The sequence below is a fragment of the Terrapene carolina genome, unplaced genomic scaffold (assembly GCF_002925995.2).
Source record: "Terrapene carolina triunguis isolate 2854851 unplaced genomic scaffold, T_m_triunguis-2.0 Scaffold49, whole genome shotgun sequence".
In the NCBI taxonomy this organism is placed as follows: Eukaryota; Metazoa; Chordata; order Testudines; family Emydidae; genus Terrapene; species Terrapene triunguis.
Window position 1 is genome coordinate 3,255,169 of NW_020664400.1, and position 20,636 is coordinate 3,275,804.

At 43.7% G+C, this 20,636-nt stretch overlaps 1 protein-coding gene across 1 annotated transcript; it reads right to left on the reverse strand.

The window, feature by feature from the left end:
• Window positions 1–588: 588 nt before the first annotated feature.
• Window positions 589–19,205, reverse strand: LOC112117629 (histone H2A.V). The gene is made up of 5 exons (XM_024215652.3): window positions 18,984–19,205; window positions 6,218–6,295; window positions 5,013–5,126; window positions 2,323–2,452; window positions 589–921 (listed from the first exon to the last, which is right to left on the reverse strand). Exons 1-5 carry the CDS (start codon window positions 18,984–18,986, stop codon window positions 860–862), a joined length of 387 nt encoding a protein of 128 aa, XP_024071420.1. The 5' UTR covers window positions 18,987–19,205; the 3' UTR covers window positions 589–859.
• Between the last annotated feature and the right edge of the window lie 1,431 nt (window positions 19,206–20,636).

The following is a 20,636-nucleotide window of genomic DNA, read 5'->3' on the forward strand; positions in this document are numbered from 1 at the left end:
TAAATGAATAGAAAATGTATCTGTGATCCTTACTAGTGACAACAGGTATACTTAACAATGGAAAATGCATTCTAACCGTTGTGGTCAGCCCCTCCATTGACCTGTCAGCAGCAGTGATAGCAGAGCTGCTATCAGAAACACAAGTCAAATAGTTTCTTCCTTTAGATACCTGTGGTGTCCTCAGCTCTTGCAATGCAACTGGAACCCTGAATTCAGATCTTGGCAGATAGTGAGAGAATGATTTTCCAGCAACATTTAGTAAGTTAAATTGTAAGTAGCAAATCAATTTTGTCATTACTTTAACAGTGATAGCATTTACCTTTAAATAGATTCCTATACTATAGGCCAATTCAATTTTTTTTGCACCATTAAAAGTTTACTCATTTGCTACCAAGATTGCCCATGCCATTCAACAGGTTATATTACAAACCATCCAAGTGAAGTAGTCATGGACGTGGCTGATCTAAAGAGGGAAAGAGCTTTTGCCTGTATACCTAGTCCAGTGGAGTTTGAGGGAGCCAGCTTCACAGAGAAGATGTGAAGTCTCTACTACATGATTTTTGCACCTGAACACCACATGAGAGCAAATTTTGTAAAAAATGGTTTTATCAGTTCCATTTTTGTATAAAACACACGGGAGAAACCTAGCCAATCAACACACGAATTGCTGCCACATGACAAGATACTTTTTGTCAAACTTTGAATCTAAAGAACATACAAATGTTTTCTCATGTCTACAGTCAATTGTCTATGCTCTTCCATTTAACTATTTCTTAAAAAATTCCACATATCCCCATATTTCTTCTGTCCCAGTTACAGTACAATGACAGGGAGGAAGAGGGTTGGTTAAAACTCCTCTCTATGCAGTTTTCTGCTGTCCCTTCTTTCCAATCAGAGACTTATGGATGTGAGGGATTACACCTGCAGAGAGAACAATGGATTAGAATAGTGGTGCACATGACATTTTTCAACAGAGTAAGTTCTGTTAGTTCAAAGGTTTGTTCATTGCCTGAATAGCTAGAAAGCTTTCAGTGTTCTGTTCTCTAAGTTTTCACCTCTTCTTGTTCTTTGACTATCCTAGAATTCCCCGATAATAATGCACATTCTTCAGCTGTAATTTCATCCCACCCCAATGGATCCCACCTTATCATTTCAATCATAGGTTTGTTGATCCAACAGCCCATTTCTAAGCTGTAAAGCTAAAATGGAAGTTGTAAGGGTACATAAAACAGACATAATTAAGTTGCCCTATACTTACTCCTAAAGTTGATTATGGCGATGTCTGCAGGTAGAGCAGGCTGTAGAGCACAGACACTGCACGCTCAGCTAGCACAGGCATAATGGCAGTGTAGATAGGGAGGCACTGCTTAGGCAAGTGGAGTACAGATATGCCAGAACCCGAGAGTACGTACCCAACACAGCTCTCTACATGCCCAAGTAGTGCCTCCCACATCTACACTGCTATTCTTCTGCAGCATACTGTCCTGCTGCCAGAGCCTTTCCCCATCGCAGTGAAAAGTTCAAGTAGCAAGGAAAGGCTCTGGCAGCCCCCGAAGCAGAGCCTTTTACTGCTGTGGGTAGTTACATGGTGCAGAGTGGACGCAGCCTGCTTTTCACCGCAGCACGTAGCTACATGTACCCTGCATGCCATCTGGCATATCCCAATATTCCATGTATCTCAACAGAACATCCACAAAGGAAAGCACAAAGGCATGGATGCAGCAACAGAAGAGTTAAGTAGGACCATTCATTTAAGTCTCTCAAATTTCTGCAGGCTATTTTTTACAGTATAGAATTACAACAAACTCAACATCGTTATTACACGATATATGAAGAGCACTTCTGTGAAGCTTAGTCTTCTTCCTACCTAAACTACCTCATACAGCCCAGTTCTATCTGTAAGGAAAGTTGCAGTAAAGAAGTAAGGGTTATAAAGAGGGAGGGTGGACAGAGAAGCTGCAATCCTAGGATCTTTAATAAAAGTGAAACAAATCCAGATTTCCCTCAATTTACAGTTACTTTAAGTTTAATGCTCATGGAAGGTGCTGAGTGGATTATCCATAGAATATGCACTACAAGGAGAAGAGTAATTCAGTGGCCCATCCAGTCCTCTTTCTCTGAGGCTGCCAAATTTCAATTGCTATGATGTTTTAGATGGAAACCGATACAAATCTGGCCAGAATGTCTGCCATTATTGATCTATGTGAAGTAGTGTGACAGAAGAAATTAAAGTGACGTTAACTTATTGTCTGTCACCTTCCTTGCAACTGGCTGTGCACTTTTGTATCAACCCAGTCAGTTATGAAGCCCAGCTATACATACCTCCACCAGCAATGGTAGCTTTAATAAGGGAATCCAACTCTTCATCCCCACGAATAGCAAGTTGCAAGTGACGAGGAGTGATACGCTTTACTTTGAGATCCTTGGAGGCATTACCTGCCAACTCCAGCACCTGACAAATTAGGAGGCTATTTTAGTAAGAGTTAGACCTGTTAAAGTTTACAGAAAGCAAAATGTGGTGTCAGCTGGAACATGAAATCATGAACAACTCTCAATTAGGTACTTACATGATGCACATTACTGCAGTATGCAAGTGCCTCAATATCTAATGTATTTATCTTCATAACACTCCTGTGCAGTAAGGCAGTGCTACTGTCCTCATTTTACAGATGGGAAAATGAGGCACAGAGACACTAACCAATTTGACCACGGTCACAAAGGGAGTTTGTGGTAGAGCAGGGAATCGAATCCAGGTCTCCCAAGACCTAAGCTAGCACCGTAGCCACTGGACCTTCCTTCCTCTAACCATTCATTGATTCCAAGGCCAAAAGGGACCAATGTGATTACTTAAAATTTTACACCTTATTTCCAGTCTGAATTTGTCTAGCTTCAACTTCCAGCCATTGGACTGTGTTGTCTGCTAGACTGAGGAGCCCATTATGAAATATTTGTTTCCCATGTAGGTACTTACAGGCTGCAATCAATTCAACCCTTAACCTTCTTTGTTAAACTAAATAGTTTGAGCTCAAGTGTGTCACTATAAAGCATGTTTTCTAATCCTTCAATCATTCTCATAGGTCTTATCTGAACCCTCTCATTTATCAACATACTCCTGGACACAGTATTCCAGCTGCAGTAGCACCAGTGCCAAGTATAGAGGTAAAAGAACCTCTACTCCTACTTGAGATTCCCTCGTTTATGGATTGTTTTAGCCCTTTTGGCCACAGCGTTACACTGGGAGCTCATATTCAAGTCCACCGTGACCCCCAAATCTTTTTCCAGCGTCACTTCTTCCCAGGATAGAGTCCCCCATCTTGCAAATATGGCCTACATTCTTTGTTCATGGCACCCACTCACTGTTTAGTTACAATCAAAAGCCTATTCTGGACAAACAAGGTATACCTAGGATGGCTTGCCTTTAATATAAGTGGCCTTCATCCATTAGTTATAGATGTAAAGGTCCACTTGTCTTTTAACCAGTTATCCAGTGTATTTTTTGCAGTTGACATAGCTTATGGAGAATCAGACTGATCTGCTTAGTCAGTTTCACTTTTGAGCTCTTATACAGCATCACAAAGCTGCACAAACAGGGGGATGCAAGTTCAAAAATCCTGTGTGTTGAAATGAAGTTTATTAGGTTTTTACAAAATAAGAAGCTGAAGTTTGTGAGCCTAAACAGATTTTCCAATAGTTTAATCAACTCTTTGCATCTATCACCCAGTTTAACCAACTGGAGGGAAAAAAAACCAACTATTGTCATTTAGATTTTAATATTGCCATGCTGCTTGGTTTCTACCACATACATTTGGAAGAATATTTTAGAGAGAAACTACTTGCTGCTATTTGTTTAATTTATTAGGATAAATCAAGTTAAAGTTTAACAGAGAGGAAAACTGAATGCAATGAAGGTCTAAACCAGGGGTCTCAAACTCAAATGACCACGAGGGCCACATGAGGGCTAGTTCATTGGCCCAAGGGCCACATCACTGACCCCCCCCCCGCCCCCCCGCCCCTGCCTCCACTCCACCCCTTCCATGAGGCCCCGCCTCTTCCCACCCCGTCCCTGCCCCCATTCCAACCCCTTCCCTGAAGTCCCCACCCCAACTCCACCCCCCTCCCTGCCCCCAGAGGGTGCATGAGGGGTGTGGTGGGGGCTCAGGGCAGGGGGTTGGGGTGCAGCAGGGGGTTCAAGGCAGGGAGTTGGGGGGCAGGGTGCAGGAGGGCTCCGGGGTGGCAGCGGCACACACCAGGGCAGGCTGCCAGCCCCGGCCCCACTCCGGGAAGAAGCTGGAACCATGTCCCTGCGGCCCCTGGGGGAGGGGGAGACGCAGGGCTCCGCACGCTGCTTGCCGCGCCTCCAGGTACCTCCCCCGAAGCTCCCATTGGCCACGGTTCCCCGTTCCCGGCCAATGGGAGCTGGGGGGTGGGGGGGTGCCTGGAAGCCAGGGCAACACCCCCCCTGGCCGCAGGGACCTGATGCCAGCCACTTCAGGGAGCGGCGCGGGGCTCAAGGGGGGCAATTCTGCGGCTGTAGTCACCCCTGGCCTGGAGGGGGGGACGGGCGCAGGCCGCTCGGCGGGCCGCAGGAAATAGCCCCGTGGGCCGTGTGTTTGAGACCCCTGGTCTAATCACTATGTGCTCTGCAAAACAAAAGCTGGGATAATCATTCATATCACATTTGCAACAAACGGAATTACAAACATCTTTCTTTCGGTATCCAAACAATGCTGCAGTTTGGTGTCAGCAGCTTCCAATACTTACATCCCACTTGTCTTCAACATATTTATTTGGGTAGCTATTCAGAGCTACCAAGAATATATTTAGTTTCTTGTAATATCAGGCAAATTTAATTGCAGACACTTCTCCGATCTTTCTGCCCAGCTGACTGGACGTTTGTTCTCCATAGGTTTGGAAACACGAGCATGCGAAATAAGGAGAAATATATCCACCTACCTATCTCTCTATTCTGTTATGTACAATGTGGTTTTGACAGTGGTTACTTGAAAACCTACCTCAGCAGTGAGATACTCAAGAATTGCAGCACTGTACACTGCAGCCGTAGCACCAACTCGCCCATGACTCGTAGTGCGAGTCTTCAAGTGTCTGTGGATACGACCCACTGGGAACTGAAGTAGAAACATTTGTTAGGCACTTGAGATCAAAGTCTATGCTGAAGCACTAAATTCTTGCCTAATGTTGATTAATGTCTATAATAATCTGGTGTAAGAAATGTAAATGGAGTAAAAACTTACTGAAGTAGAATACTGGATTAACCCCCACAGTGAATACAAATAAATGGCGAGCTTATTTTCAATGGGGCTGGCGAGTTTTACATCTCTAAATTTTCCTCAACAGGGACACCTCTGAAAAGTATGTTAGTTTAAAGTCAGGATTAAGTTACACGGCCTTTACATACTAGTCAGTCAAGTGTCAAATCACATACAGGGTTTGTGTTGTAAAAAACACAAACTTTTTAAGAAACAGATCTGTACTACTAAAGAGATTACACTGTGTACTGTCAAATCAGCAGAATAATTTACATAAACCATGCAACAGGAGAGTGTTCATTGACTACTACCAGAACTGCCTGAATTCACTCTACAACCAAGGAAGTTCCAATACAGAAAGTTACATTTTACAACTAAGTTTTTGGTCACATGGTGGGAGTGGACTTTAAACGGTCATATGCAGGCACAGGAACTTATTGAATGGGCACAGCAGACTGTTTGGACTTATATATAGTGCTGTGTTTCCAAAGCACTCTGGAAGTATCCAAGTTAATCCCCACAACCCTGAAAGGCTGGTAAGTAACAAACATTAATACGATAGACAAGAATTGACACAAGTACTATTTGGGGGCAAATAACACATTCAAAGCTTTTAAAGAAGTCCAATCAATCATTGCATTTAGTTACAAATTGTGATAAATACCAAAAAATTCAAAGTAATAGGAATTGTAAAATTTAATTCACGTTAGAGGGTCAGAGTAGCAGGAAAAAGCATGTCTATAGGAGCCAGAAGAAACCTTAGCATTTGATTTTGTAGTTATAAGTAGTCATGCAAAATTTCACAATAAAGCTAGAAGTGCATTTCCATTTTCCTTCCACCTCCCCTCCCTTGAACCTGCTCCACAAAAATGAAAGTTTTTCTTAACAAGATTAATTATTGCATTCAAATTGTAAACACTAAAGCAATACATGATTTAGCACCACTTTACCTGCAGTCCTGCTCTTTGTGAGCGAGAAACTGCCTTCGCCTTAGCCTTTCCACTGTCCTTTCCAGCCTTGCCACCAGCCTGAATAAGAGAACAATATTAAGAATTAAGAAAGCAAGCCCATGCAGAGAAGAAAAATCTGCACTGCTTCACCTTACCTCCACCACCACACTTAAGAATCCAGGAGTCTTACCTCTTCTGCTTAAACTTGGAAAATTTATCCCAAAAACGAGTAAAGAACATCTCTCAGTGGTTTGAGCATTGGCCTGCTAAACCCAGGGTTGAGAGTTCAATCCTTGAGGGGGCCATTTAGGGATCTGGGACAAAAATCTGTCTAGGGATTGGTCCTGCTTTGAGCAGGGGGTTGGACTAGATGACCTCCTGAGGTTCCTTCCAACCCGGATATTCTAGGATTCTTTAAAACAAGTCACTTTTGTATACAACAGTTGGATATGCAATGTCTCGAGAGAAACTCCCAAATATGCTTCACTGCAAACTTTCCTCAAGCATCAAGAGTTCTCTATATTAAAAATACATGAGCATGAAGGCTTGACTATTTAGTTGCACCTAACTTTTCAGGTCTGCAGCTGCTTAAAAATGTTTACATAAGACGCTGTAACCAAACCCACCCCATACATATATTCCTTTCTCGCCAGTTTTCTTAAGATTTCATGACTGCTTCATGCTAGAGCCAGAAAAATTTGAGAACACAGCCATGCTATTTCAAAAGTCAGTACTTGTGCTGATATAACAGTTTGTTAGCAGACCAGAATCTTAAGCAATTCTATTTCAATTCTATTCTATTTCAGTTGTAATTTTCCACAATGAATTTTCATGAATTAGCTGATCACCTAATGGATATTCTTACCTGAACTATTTTATTCGGCTGAATAGGTAAATTTATCTGACAATCCCAAGAAATCTAGACACTAACCCCACCCCGCCGATTTTTGTTATACCAAACTGCAAGGCTCACCATGCAATTATGTTGATAAATTACCTAAGGTGTAGAAGCTGGGGGGGAGGGTGAAAATTCATAGATTCCAAGGCCACAAGGGACCACTGTGATCATTTAGTCTGAGCTCCTATTAACAGGTCGTAGAACTTCCTCAAAATTCCTAGAGCATAGAGACGCTCCATGGGTTACGCAAACCCGACTTATGGAAATCCGGACTTATGGAAAAAGTTCCGTAAACTCCCCCCCCACACCACCAGTAATTGTCAGATACGTTCCCGACTTATGCAAGGCATTCCGGAACGGAATGCTTGCGTAAGTCGGGGAGCTTCTGTATCTTGATTTTAAAATAGTCTGTGATGGACAATCCATCACGACCCTTGATAAGTTGTTCCAATGATTAATTGCTCTCAGTTAAAAATTTACACCTTATTTCCAATCTGTATTTGTCTAGCTTCAACTTCCAGCCATGGGATCATGTTAGACCGTTCTCTGCTACACTGAAGAGCCTGTCATCAAATATTTGTTTCCCCATGTAGATACTTACAGACTAATCATGTCACACCTTAACCTTCTCTTTGTAAACTAAGTAGATTAAGCTCCTTGAGTATCACTATGAAGCATGTTTTCTAATCCTTTAATCATTCTCATGGCTCTTCTCTGACCGCTCTCCAATTTATCTCCTTGAATTGTGCACATCAAAGCTGAATAAAGTATACCAGCAGTATAACCTCTCTACTCCTACTTGAGATTCCCTGGATTAGCCCTTTTGGTCACAGCACAGGACTGGAAGCGGATTATTCACCACAAACCCTAAATCTTTTTCACAGATACTACTTCCTATGGTAGAGTCCCCCTACTTATAAGTATGGCCTGTATCTTTTGTTCCTAGATGTATACATTTACATTTAGATATTAAAACGCCCATTGTTTGCTTGTGCCCATTTTACAGAATTATCTAGATCACTTGGTATCTTCATTGTTTACCACTCTCCCAAACTGTGTAATCTGAAAGCTTTATCAGGGATGATGATTTTATGTTTTCTTCCATGTCATTAATAAAAAACGTTAATAGCATAGGGCCAAGAATGGATACCTGCAGGATCCTACTAGAACAGTGATTCTCAAACTTTTGTACTGGTGACCCCTTTCACATAGGGAGCCTCTGAGTGCAATCCCCCTTATAAATTAAAAACACTTTTAAATATATTTAACACCATTATAAATGCTGGAGGCAAAGCGGGGTTTGGGGTGGAGGATGACAGCTCCCGACCCCGCACATAATAACCTAACGACCCCCTGAGGGGTCCTGACCCCCAGTTTGAGAACCCCTGCACTAGAAACACCTGTTCAGTGATGAATACCCATTTGAGAGAAAGTGCATCTCCCACCCCTGCACACACCACATATGGCCAGATGTTAAGCTTTGGCCCTGTCAACACTGGTTCTCCACTTGTGAGGTAACTCCCTTCTCTTCATGTGTCACTATATAATGCCTGCATCTGTAATTTTCACTCCATGCATCTGAAGTGAGGTTTTTTACCCACAAAAGCTTATGCCCAAATAAATCTGTTAGTCTTTAAGATGCCACCGGACTCCTTGTTCTTTTTAGCAAAGTCATCCAACCCCATTAAAATAATGCTTTCTTCTGCTAATGCTGTGAACTAGATTCACTTGTAGTGAGGATGCAGTGCCGCCTACTGGATAGAGAACTGGACTGGGACTCCAGACAGGAGACAAGGTTCTATTTCTGCTCTGCCACTAGCCTAGTGGGTGACTATGGGCAAGTCACTTCACCTCTATGCCTGAGTTTCGCCATCTGTAAAATGGAGATAATGATGTTTACCTCTTTTATAAAGTGCTTTGAGATCAACTGATAAAGATAATGTATTATTGTGTTGAAAGAGTAGTTTTGATACTCCTGGATCTTTTGGAAAGCAATGAACATGCAGCTTTCAATTCACGTATTTCCCTACTTCTCAATTAAGCCAATTTTCAAAACAGGAACATTGTTTCCACTTAAAGAAAAATATCAACCTCCACACTAAGGAAACCCATTACCTAACCATCTTTAGCTTTCAACAGCAGCTAAGATAAATGAAGGCGTTAAACAATGTAAATCCTCAAATTTAGTGTAATCCTCCCAAAAACAGACTGGCCTATTAGTGTAAAGTGTCATCCCATCAACTTGCACATGCCTGGCAGACTGCCTGATAACTGTCTAAAATTTCAGCCACTTTTTTTGCTCCCAACACTGAATTACAAAATACAATAGTACTTATTACCTGCCAGGGAAAACTACTGTCTTGACATAGTCCCACCTCTCCCAGACTCAATTATGAGGTACAGGGTGCAACATTTCCTTCCCTTTAATATATTTGGGCAGTTTAGCAATTTATTTCAATGAGACATCACTAACCAGAAATCTAAGCAAGCTGTAAGTATCTGAACCCTATATCTGCCCCAACTTTCCTTACCAATTTACATTAATAAAAATAAAAAATAAAAATCATAATTTCCCCTACTGTTCACAGTCTTCACAAAGTGTTGTCAAATGCATACAAGTAAATAGATGGAAAAAGGGTCTCTTTCCCTTGCGTGTCCTCTCCCCCTGTTTTTCAGCTACAATCTCCAATACTACTTGTAACATTAGTAGGTAAAAAGATTTCAAACAGAAGTTGGATTTTTAAGTTGTGTCCCTTTAAGACTAGTCCTCCTACTTTTATTTCCTTATAAAATGCTTGATAAGTTTTTATTTCCTGTTGCCACCCAACAGTTCCATTATTTTTCAGAAGGTGGAAACATTTAAAAAATGCAGGGCAGGGTTTGTGCATAATAAACTATTTGCACAGTGGCAGTTTAGAAGACTACATCAGCTTTATCTACTCAAGGTGGGGGAAGGGGGAAAAAAAATCACTCAGATGACTTTGTATATTGATGTATTAATCCTCGAGTCCCAATTGCTACTATCAGAAAAATGAGTAACAGAACAGAAAGTTCTTTCAGAGAGATTTATAGGAAAGGTACGACTGAATTTGCTATTTGGGACTACTGATTTCAAGGATTACCCTTTGCCACCCTAACGTAGTAAAGTTAGGGTTAGGGAAACTGGGGAATCCCCCTATACCAGGCTTTTAATAGAAACACCCCTGAAACTTTACCATGCAATGAATACCACTGCCCCATAATTAGTGTAATTTCCCTTTGATTTCATCTCTTCATATACATACACATTACATTTGTCATTACATATAAAAAATCTGAACTCTACTTTTCTGTGAGCTGCACAACATTTTGGGGCTATTAAGAATAGAACAAGGAGGGGATTTACGAGTTTTCCCACAAACTCCTAAAGAAAACTAAATTAAGACTTCCACACACATGGACTCAAGTGACAATGGAAGTAATTGCGGAGTCAGTTAATAACTGAAGATAGGACTGGATAGAATGTTTCCTGACTAGGAATTGCTAAGGACCAACCAGCCAAAAAACTAAACCATTCAGAAATATTAAGTTCCACTAAAATTGGGAAGATTGCAGCTGGCCCAGAATTTCCACTGGCACTGTACCATATTACCACAGGGGAAACAGCTTCACAATGAATTAAAGAAGAGAACAGGGACATTATGAAACATATTATTGTACTGGGTGTAATAGTAGCTATCTGAAAGTGGCACTCAGGTCAGAGCACCCTCCACTTCACAGTACGGCTTGAAGGTTCTGATTAGGCTACTTCTCAAAGAGGACTAAGGAATACAGATGGAGTTAAAAAATTGGATGACATTTTCCATTAAACATTCCACATCCACAGAGGGAAAGAGAGCTCCCTGACCAAGATAGAGCTCAAAGATTAAAAAGCTAATGTCTATATTAAAGGGTCATTACCAACTTGAAATCTAGCCTATTTAAAAAATTGTTAGAAGTCCCCGCCACTAATTTTTGATACTTAAAAATATATTTTTTTTACACACACAGCATCAGGAAAGACAAAAAACCCTACATAAACAAGGAAAAAGGAAAATAGTAAAAGTGACTAGAGCACAAAACTCAGACAAATGTGGTGGTTTTATTTTTTTTTTATTTTTTAACCTGATGTTATCTAGATATCTTGGGTACTTCTATGGCCCAATTATCTCTGTGACCTCACAATTGTTAATGTATTTATGAGGTAGCAAAGTACTATTCTCCCCATTTTACAGATTGGGAATGATGGCACAGAGAGACTAAGTGACTGTCAGAGGTCACACAGGAAGTCTCTGGTAGAGCTGGGAACTGAACCATGGTCTCTAGAGACCTAAGCTAGTGTCCTAACTAGTGGGCTAATCTGTCTCTACCCTTTAAAGAATTGTATCCTGCTCAAGCAGAAATCTCTTGGAGACAAAACATCATCAACACAACAATGGCTTACATTAAACATGCATACTATTTTAGTGATTAACATGTGAAAAGCACCACTGTTTAAGCAAGTGCAAAGTCTTCACACCTGTGTATAGTAATTTGGTAGTTTAACATTTAAATACTGTACCTGCTCCAGATGTTACAGTGTTACTCCAGTTAAGCTAGTTTAAAGACTGAAAAGCTTAAGAAGAGAAGCTGTTTTTGGAAACTCATTTGAGCCATTGTTGCCACACACATGCATTGTATGTTAGGCCAGGTCTATGCTACCAGTGCTTTGGTGATATAGCTATACCACCAAAGCACTCCTAACATGTATGCTGCTTAAGAACATAAGAATGACTATTCTGGGTCAGACCAATGGTCCATCAAGCCCGGTATCCAGTCTTCCGATAGTGCTCAGTGCCAGTGCTTCAGAGGACAATTATCGAGTAATCCATCCTGTCATCCACTCCCAGCTTCTGGCCATCACGGGTTTAGAGACACAGAGCATGGGGTTGCGTCCTATCTTGGCTAATAGTCACTGATGGACCTACCCTCCTTGAACTTATCTAATTCTTTTTTGAACCCAAGTTATATTTGGGTCTTCAAAACATTCTCTGGCAAACAGTTCCACAAGTTGTGCATTGCGTGAAGTACTTCCTTATGTTTGTTGTAAACCTGTTGCCTATTAATTTCATTGGGTGACACCTGGTTCCTGTGTTATGTGAAGGGGTAAATAACACTTCCCTATTCACTTTCTCCACACCATTCATGATTTTATAGACCTCTATTGTATCCCCTCCCCCCTTAGTTATTTATTTTCTAAGCTGAAAGGTCCCAGTTTTTCTTAACTCTCCTCATATGGATGCTGTTCCATATCCCTAATCATTTTTGTTGACCTTCTCTGTACCTTTTCCAATTCTAATACAACTTTTTTGAGATGGGGGCCCAAATATGCACACAGTATTCAAGTATGAATGGACCATGGATTTATATGGTGGCATTATAATATTTTCCTATCCCTTTCCTAATGGTTGCTAATATTGTTAGCTTTTTTGACTGCCACTGCACACTGAGCAGGTGTTTTCAGAGAACTATCCACTATGAGTCCAAGATCTCTTTCTTGAATGGTAACAGCTAATTTAGACCCCATCACTTTGTATGTACAGTCGGGATGTTTTCCAATGTACATCATTTTGCATTTATCAACATAAAAATGTCATTGCCATTTTGTTTCCCAGTCGCCCAGTTTCGTGAGATCCTTTTGTAAGTCTCTGCAGTCAGCTTTGGACTTAACTATCTTGAGTGATTTTGTATCATCTGCAAGCTTTTCCAACCCCTTTTTTCAGATAATGTATGAATAAGCCGAACAGCATTTGTCCCAGTACAGATCTTGGGGGGACCCTGCTATTTACCTCTCCACTGTGAAAACAGACTATTTATTCCTATCCTTTGTTTTAACCAGATCCATGAGAGGACCTTCCCTCTTAGCCCATGACTGCTTACTTTGTTTAAGAGCCTTTGGTGAGAAACCTTGTCAAATGCTTTCTGAAAGTCCAAGTACACTATATCTGCTGGATCACTCACATCCATATATTTGCTGACAGCCTCAAACAATTGTAACCGATTAGTGAGGTATGATTTCCCTTGACAAAAACCATGTTGACTCTTCCCCAACATACCATGTTCATCTATGTGTCTGATCATTCCGTTCTTTAATACAGTTTCAGCCAATTAGCCTGGTACTGAAGTTAGGCTTACCGGCCTGTAATTGTCAGGACCGCCTCTGGAGCCTCTTTAAAAAAGAAAAATCAGCATTACAGTAGCTATCCTCCAGTCTCCTGCTACAGAGGCTGATTTAAGCGATAGGTTACACAACACAAAGTAGTAGTCCTGCAATTTTATATCGAGGTCTTTCAGAACTCTTAGGGTGAATACCATCTAATCCTGGTGACATATTATTGTTTAATTTATCAATTTCTTCCAAAACTACTTCTACTGACAGCTCAGTCTGGGACATTTCCTCAGAACTGTCACCTAAAAAGAATGGCTCAGATGTGGGAATCTCCGGAACATCCTCTGTTGTGAAGACTGGTGCAAAGAATTTATTTAGCTTCTCCGCAATGGCCTTGTCTTCCTTGAGTGTTCCTTCAGCTTATACTGGAAAGACTGCTTTTGCCTCTACAACTTATTCCAGGCCCCACCCACAAGAGCAAAATAAATTATACCAGCAAAGGCGCAATTTTGCCAGCACACTATATCAGTGAGAGATCACAACTCTTCATACCCCTGACCAACATAGCTGTGCCAGCAAGTGTGTAGTATAGTCCTGACCTACTTTACTATAGAAGAGGACAAATGTATATAAAAATCAGTAAGGTTTTCAGAGGGTCACTGCTCTCTAATCCTGACCACTAGTCATTCTTCTGGCAAAGAATGACTAAATGAGGCTTTGTTCCAAAACAGTCAGTTCTATCCCTTAAAGAAAAAGGCCACTGATTATAAATTGTCTAAATTAGCTATCCAAATTACAACATTTTCAAAACAGTTTACCTGTCACAGATTTGGCATTTACATGCCTGTGAAGGGGGCTGTTTTTGGTTCAATATCAAGTAGTACTGAGTCAGCTTTACCATTAGAAATCAAAATTTCAAAGTTTGTTGCAAGACTTCTTAGTTAATCTTTTGAAACCAATTTCTGCTGCTTTCTAGTAGAGAAGCTCAACCTCTCTCCTAGTTTTCATAAAATTGTCAAGATGGCAGGTTCTTGTCTGCTCATTAGTGTGAGCTTATAGCGGAGCAGTTACCCTGTTCCTGAGAGAAAAGGCTAGGCTGACTGAGGAAGCAGCCCCAACCAGGCCACACCTGGCCCTGTTATAAGGGCTCAGGGATAAGCTGGGTCAGTCTCTCTCTAGCTGTTGAAAGGGAAGGACCTAGCTGTTGGGGAGAAAAGGGTACCTGGAGTGGAGCAGGGCTGGGGAAAGGCCAGAGGAGCTGGGGAGCTCCAGCCTGGCAACTCCCTGGGCTGAGGCCTTGGTAAAGGCCTATGCAGGTATTTGGCTGGGAGGTGCAGCCCAGAGATAGGCAGAGGGTCCAACCTCCTTGCCAATGATGAGTAGCCATGACAGACTGCAGTTTGCCCCAGTGAGTGGGGGGGCTAGATGATGACTGGCAGAAGCCACTGAGGCAAGGTGGGTGAGAGGGTTGGGGGTTCCCCTGGGAGGGGAGACCTAGACTATGGTGGGGTACTGCTGGGGCAGCACCCCAAGGTAAAGGGCACGGGGGTCCAGGAGGACACGGAGGGCCAGCGGCATGCGAGACACTAGCCAGTAGGAGGTGCTCTGTATGCTGGAGAGCTAATTCTCGAGATAACCAGCAGGAGGTGCTGCACTGGTGAGTCTCACTTTGCTACAGTACTATATTTGACAGGAGAAACCAACTTGTCAAAAAAATCCACTAGGTCATCCTGAATACATCCCCTGCCATCTGACATTGTTTAGGGCAGTGGTCTCCAAACTTTTTGATCGTGCACCCCATCAGTAAAAAAAAAAAAAAAAAAAAATGGCTCTACCATTGCCACCCCAAGGGAGAAAAAAAAAAAAAAAGCGCTCGGACTCCTGCCCGAACTGCTGAGCACACACAAAAAAAGCTGCCCAAACTGTCATGCACCCCAAAGGATCCTCTTGTGCACCCCACTTTGGAGACCACTGGTTTAGGGCACAAATAAGACTCCACCACCCATCTATCTTGGGCTACACTTTGCAAGACCACTATGTTAAGTCCCATAAGCCTTCCCTCTCTGGTAGCATCCAGAGGGATTCTTTCAGTCTGCTCCTTTAGCTACAAGATTTATCCTACTCACCATAGGTGCTCAAATGGCACACACGATTTGGAATGGACATGGGTTGGCCAGAGAGGGTTGAAACTGCAGAAGTTCAAGACGTACAATAGCTTTGAGGAATAAGACTAAGATAGAATATAGCAAGGTTTCAGATATAGTACTTCCACTCAGGTCTTGCAGTTTCTGAGCAGAACAACAATAATTTGTCTAAAAAGTCTCTTGCTTCATCAGTGAAGCTGCATTTAAGGAGCCCAACCAAGGGGCAAGCAAACTGTCTCTGCTCTGCTGGTATCAGGAGGTAGCCGTGTTAGTCTGTATCTACAAAAACAACAAGGAGTCTGCTCTGCTGGGTCTCTGAGTGCCAATGCACAGCAAGGATTCAGGAGCATAGCTGATAGTTCCACCTCTATATTTAGTGGCAGACAGTATATAATAACTATAGAGCTGTTCTATCAGGATGAGTACACCACCTGATTGCTGAGGTTGTTCACGAGGATTTGAATCTTAAGCAGTTAAGTCACACCTCCATCACTCAAGGTTGCCTGCAGAATCAAGGTAACTACAACATTGGTCCAAGTTTTCTTCACGATCATAGTGAGACTTTAGATTTTAAAAATGTAATTTCTACAGAAGCAACATTTCTCTCAAGGGAAATCTCACTATATGTCACAGGTAAGCAAATGCTTGAGCAGGACTTGGCCTACCTTAGTAATTTACACTTTGTAATTAAAACAGTTCTTTATACTGGCATTTTCCTTTAGTATAGGTTGCAAGCCAAGCTTGCTGTTACCATACCCACAGCCCAGGAGCAATGACTTGGAAAGTAACCTGGGTACTAAGCATAAGTGACTATTACTACCATTAAGCTAATTTAAAGTACTTAGATGGTGGAATTCAAGAGGACTAATGATATTTTCCTATTCAGGAGAGAGAAGAGACTCTTTTGGATTTAGAAATTTACATTTTTCTTGCAATCTTAATAGTTGTAATATGTTTTATTGTTTAAATTAAACATCTCCTGTGCAGGATCACTGTTCAGCACAACTCTGGAAATGTTTGCTGACTGAAGCTGATGTTCCAGCAGAGACAGAACAGTATGGTGTTGTCCCCCCTCTCTTTCTCTCCTTCCTCCCCCCCACCGCCCCTTTCAGCTCAAGAAAGTTTGGTTTAAAAGAATTTTCAACTATTATGTGTTGTCTTAGTAGATTCCACATTTTACCTGCACAGCGATATTCTACCATTTGGGGGGGGGGGGAGCAATCAAACTTTAGCCCTAATCTTATGACAACTACTTTAAGTCTCAGAGTGAGTCATTTGAGTGTTTTATTTCTGCTTTTATACATTTTGAAGAAGTGGAAGAGTCAGTACTAAGTGTTGTTTTCTTAAGCAATAAATCTAGATGTTCAGTCTTTTCTAACCACCATGCTAAACTTCCTTTTGTTATTTAGGTACTGCCATGGGTGAAGTTTGATGTGCAATAAATATTTGTGTCTTGTGACACTATGGGGCTCTCTTACCCTATTGATGATATGGATTAAGTCCAAGATAAAGGACTAGGCAAATAAATATCAGAACTTCTGGAAAGATTCACTGGTTCCCAGAGATCATTGGCCACCCAAGGAAAGAAACATTTAAGTCAGGTAAATCCCTGTATTCTATTTACCATCATGATTATGCTACTAGAAGATATTCCTAGAATATGCTGCTACATTTAACCTGATGTTGTGTTTATAATATTGCTTGTTTATGATATAGTAGCAGTGCTTCACTTAATTTGAGACAGCATTTAATAATACAATTTGTTAATCAGTTGCCAAGAAGTAGGAGATGAGCTTATCATAGACAGTTATTCAAGGATAATTTCTTAAATCTTGCAAAGCATTCCTACTTTAACCCTTACAATTACATCCCTTTGCTTTGGGTCAGGAAAGACCATATGCACAAAAGGGAAAATGCCCATAAAATACAGCCTGTAGAGAGCTCCTTGTGACTATTTTGATTGATGATTAAATCTGCAATGAATTCAAAAATGAATTCAGTTCTCAAGACAGAAGCAAATATGGCTATGTGCATTTTTTAAATTTAAATACATCTATACAATCTAGGTGCAGTTCTCGAGCTTCTGCAAATTTCCAATGTGATCTTGTTCAAAGTTTGGGTATTCCTGCCATAAGTGTGCAAAACCCCGTATAAGCATTAATGTTAATACTCCCGTGAGGCTGGAAATACTATCCCCATTTTATGGATGTAGTTTCTGTGAGTTTGAAATTCAAGGTCACAAGTTCTCAACAGAACAGCCTTCCCTCACCATCCTGTACTCATTCCTCCAGATTCTGTACTACTTAATGGGGTTACAGCTGTCTTTAAGAGCCCTTACTGAACTGTAATTTGACAGTGAGAAGAGCCTCAGTGGAGTACAGAGTAGATCTTAACTCATGTCTAGAGATTAAACTTGAATACTGTGGTCTAATAACTTCGAGCAATGACATCCTGCTTGCGCTATCCATTAAGTGGAAACATGGTCCCTGACCCATGGGTTTTACTACCTTAGACAAAAATAACTGACTTTTCTAGCATTACCTACTCCTGTAAAGGAAGACAATTCTTAACTGCAGAAGACACCTCCAAGAACCTCAACCCAGAAAAAGTTTCAAAGAAGTTACCTTAAGACTATTTACAACCAAACTATTTACTACCACAGCCTTCTGTGGTAGAAAGCAAACTTTTTGAAAAAGCATAACATGTATATGAGACTCAAGCAAACTTTTTAATGCAGTCTCCCTCTTGAGTTGACTCCGCTCTCTGATCCGGCTTCCAGATGTGCAATTATTAATGCGCGTTTACCTACACTTTGCAGCCCCAGCTTTCGAAGAGCGCAGACATCGCTACACTCTCAAGGGAGAGGATGAGACAAAACTAAGCTTGGCCGAAGGTTCTTTTCTACCTTCAATTCCCTGCGTATCACGTGCAGTTTTGAAAATCTTCAGATTACTTCCTACACCCCCTTGGAGCACGGAGGGGGGCAGCTACCACTTCGCCAGCGGGGAAACCGAGCGGTCACAGCGGGCACTGGCGAACTTAGGACCGGCACCTCCGAGTCCGGCCCCCCGCCGCGGAAACGCGAGTGACGGCTGCAGGGCTGGATGGGAGGCACGGACGGTCACCGAGGGTAACGCAGCCCGGCGCGCGGTCTGACAGCCGAGGACCGGGCCGCTGCCTGGGGAGTCACTAACCCGCCGTCCCGGGCCGACGCCAGGAGCGCGCTCGCACCCCGCCGGCCGGACTTTCACCCGCTCGCCGCAGGCAGCGCCCGGCCCAGCTGTTTTGGAGACGCTTCCGCGGGCCCCACTCGCCTGCTTAGGAGTCCCGAGGCGCCCGGCGCGATCGCGGCCCGAGGCAGCTCGGCGGCCCCGCTCCCCACTGCGGGCAGGGGGCCCCGCGCGACCCCGCCCCGGGAGCTAGGGCAGGGGCGCCCCCCGCCTGAGGGACCCCCGGGATCCAGGTGCCCTCTCTCAGCGCTGCCGCAGGCACCCGGCGCTTCCCGCCAACAGGAGCCCGGCCGGGTCGGCCGCCGGCCCCGTCCCTCCCGCCCCTCACCATGGTTTCGCCGCTGCCGTGCGAGGTCCGGTCCCGATTCCGCCGCGCTAGAGCCGCCTCAGGAGCCGCGAGACAATAAACCGCCTGAGCGCGAGGAGGGAGCCTGGCCTGCCGCGGCCGCTCCAAGCCAATCAGGCCGCCCCATGCTAGTTTGAACCTCCCGCCCCGACCAATCCCGCCATCGCTTCTTGCCTCCTCGGCTGGCTGGCCCCGCCCCGCGGCCCGTTTAACGGCTGTTTTTCCTTTGCACACGGCACGCAGGGGCGAGGGAAGTGAGGCCGAGGGGGCTCGGCGTGGGAGGGAGGAATGGGAGAGTGACGTGGCCAGTGGCCAATAGTAGCAGCAAAACCGTCCTCGGAAGGCGGGGCTACACGAATGATTGCTCTCACTGCCAATGGAAAGAACAGAAAGTTTCCCGCCCATTCTCTCCCCTTCCCCCCACTTGTTTGTTTGCGCTCAGAAAAAATGGAGGCGGCGGTTCCGGGCGGAGTCGTCTCTCCGGCTGCCCACGTAGGGGAGCAACAGTGCACCCCCCATATACACCCCTCCCTCCCGCAACGGGGACCGAGCCCCCATCTCCTTCCTCCGCTGCAACGGGATGGGGCAACTCCCAAGCCCCCATCTCCACCCCTCCCCCATTCAGTGGGGCGTGCACCCATCCCCCATATACACCCGCAGCTGCCCCATAGTCTACATGGTGGGGAACTTGCAGCCTCAATGGGTGTGACCTTCCTCCCCCATACAGAGGCCCCACCCCCTGATATGTGCCCTACCCACCCCCATACAGAGGCCCCACACCTATCACCTCATGTATGCAGCAGCCCCCAAGATGCCTTCCCACCTACACAGGTAGGTGCCCCACCCCGACACAATTATTACATAGTTGCATTACCTGAGCACGCAGAGGCCTCTCTCAGGTGCTGGGTCCATAGTGCTGGGCACTGTACATGTCTGAAGAAGACACACCTAGTCCATGCCCTCACTGAGCTTCTCGGGAAAGACAAATGCCATTCGAAGGGTGGGGGCAGAGCAATACAATGACATTTGCACATTTCTGTTTACTATTATTATTTACATTATGGTAACATCATCTAGAGGCCTCAGCTGGAATCAGGCCCCCACTATGCCAGGTGCTGTACAAACATGGGAAGAGACAGTTTCTGACCTAGGGATCTGACAATAAATAAGACTGTGTGGGAGGAGAGGGGACTTGTCCAAGGTCAATGGTCAAGTCGGGAGTAGAACACGGATCTCCTGGTATCTAGTTTGTTGCTCTGCTCTACTCACTGGATCACACTGCCTCCAAGTTTCTTTTTATTAGATGTGCCACCCTCACCCAGAAGGGGGCTCCCATCTTCTAGTATGTATCCTCTCCCCTAATATGACCCACTCTTGATGGAGGGTGCCCAAACTCACACAAAGGTAGGTCTGCCCAATATGTGTCCCTCCGTCACACACATAAATGAAATAGGATTGCCAACTTTCTAACTGCACAAAACCGAACACCTTAGGTCCGCCCTTTCCCCGAGGCCATGCCCTCCGCTCACTTCTCCCACACCCTCACTCACTTTCACTGGGCTGGGGCAGGGATGCAGGAGCGGGTGAGGGCTCTAACTGAGAGTGTGGGCTCTGGGTGGGGCCAGAAATGAGGGG

Coding starts and splice junctions, on each gene's coding strand:
- LOC112117629 (XM_024215652.3), bottom strand. Junction 2,453..5,012: donor TTGAGTATCTCACTGCTGAG/GTAGGTTTTCAA, acceptor CTAATTTGTCAG/GTGCTGGAGTTGGCAGGTAA. Junction 922..2,322: donor AGCTACCATTGCTGGTGGAG/GTATGTATAGCT, acceptor TTCTCTCTGCAG/GTGTAATCCCTCACATCCAT.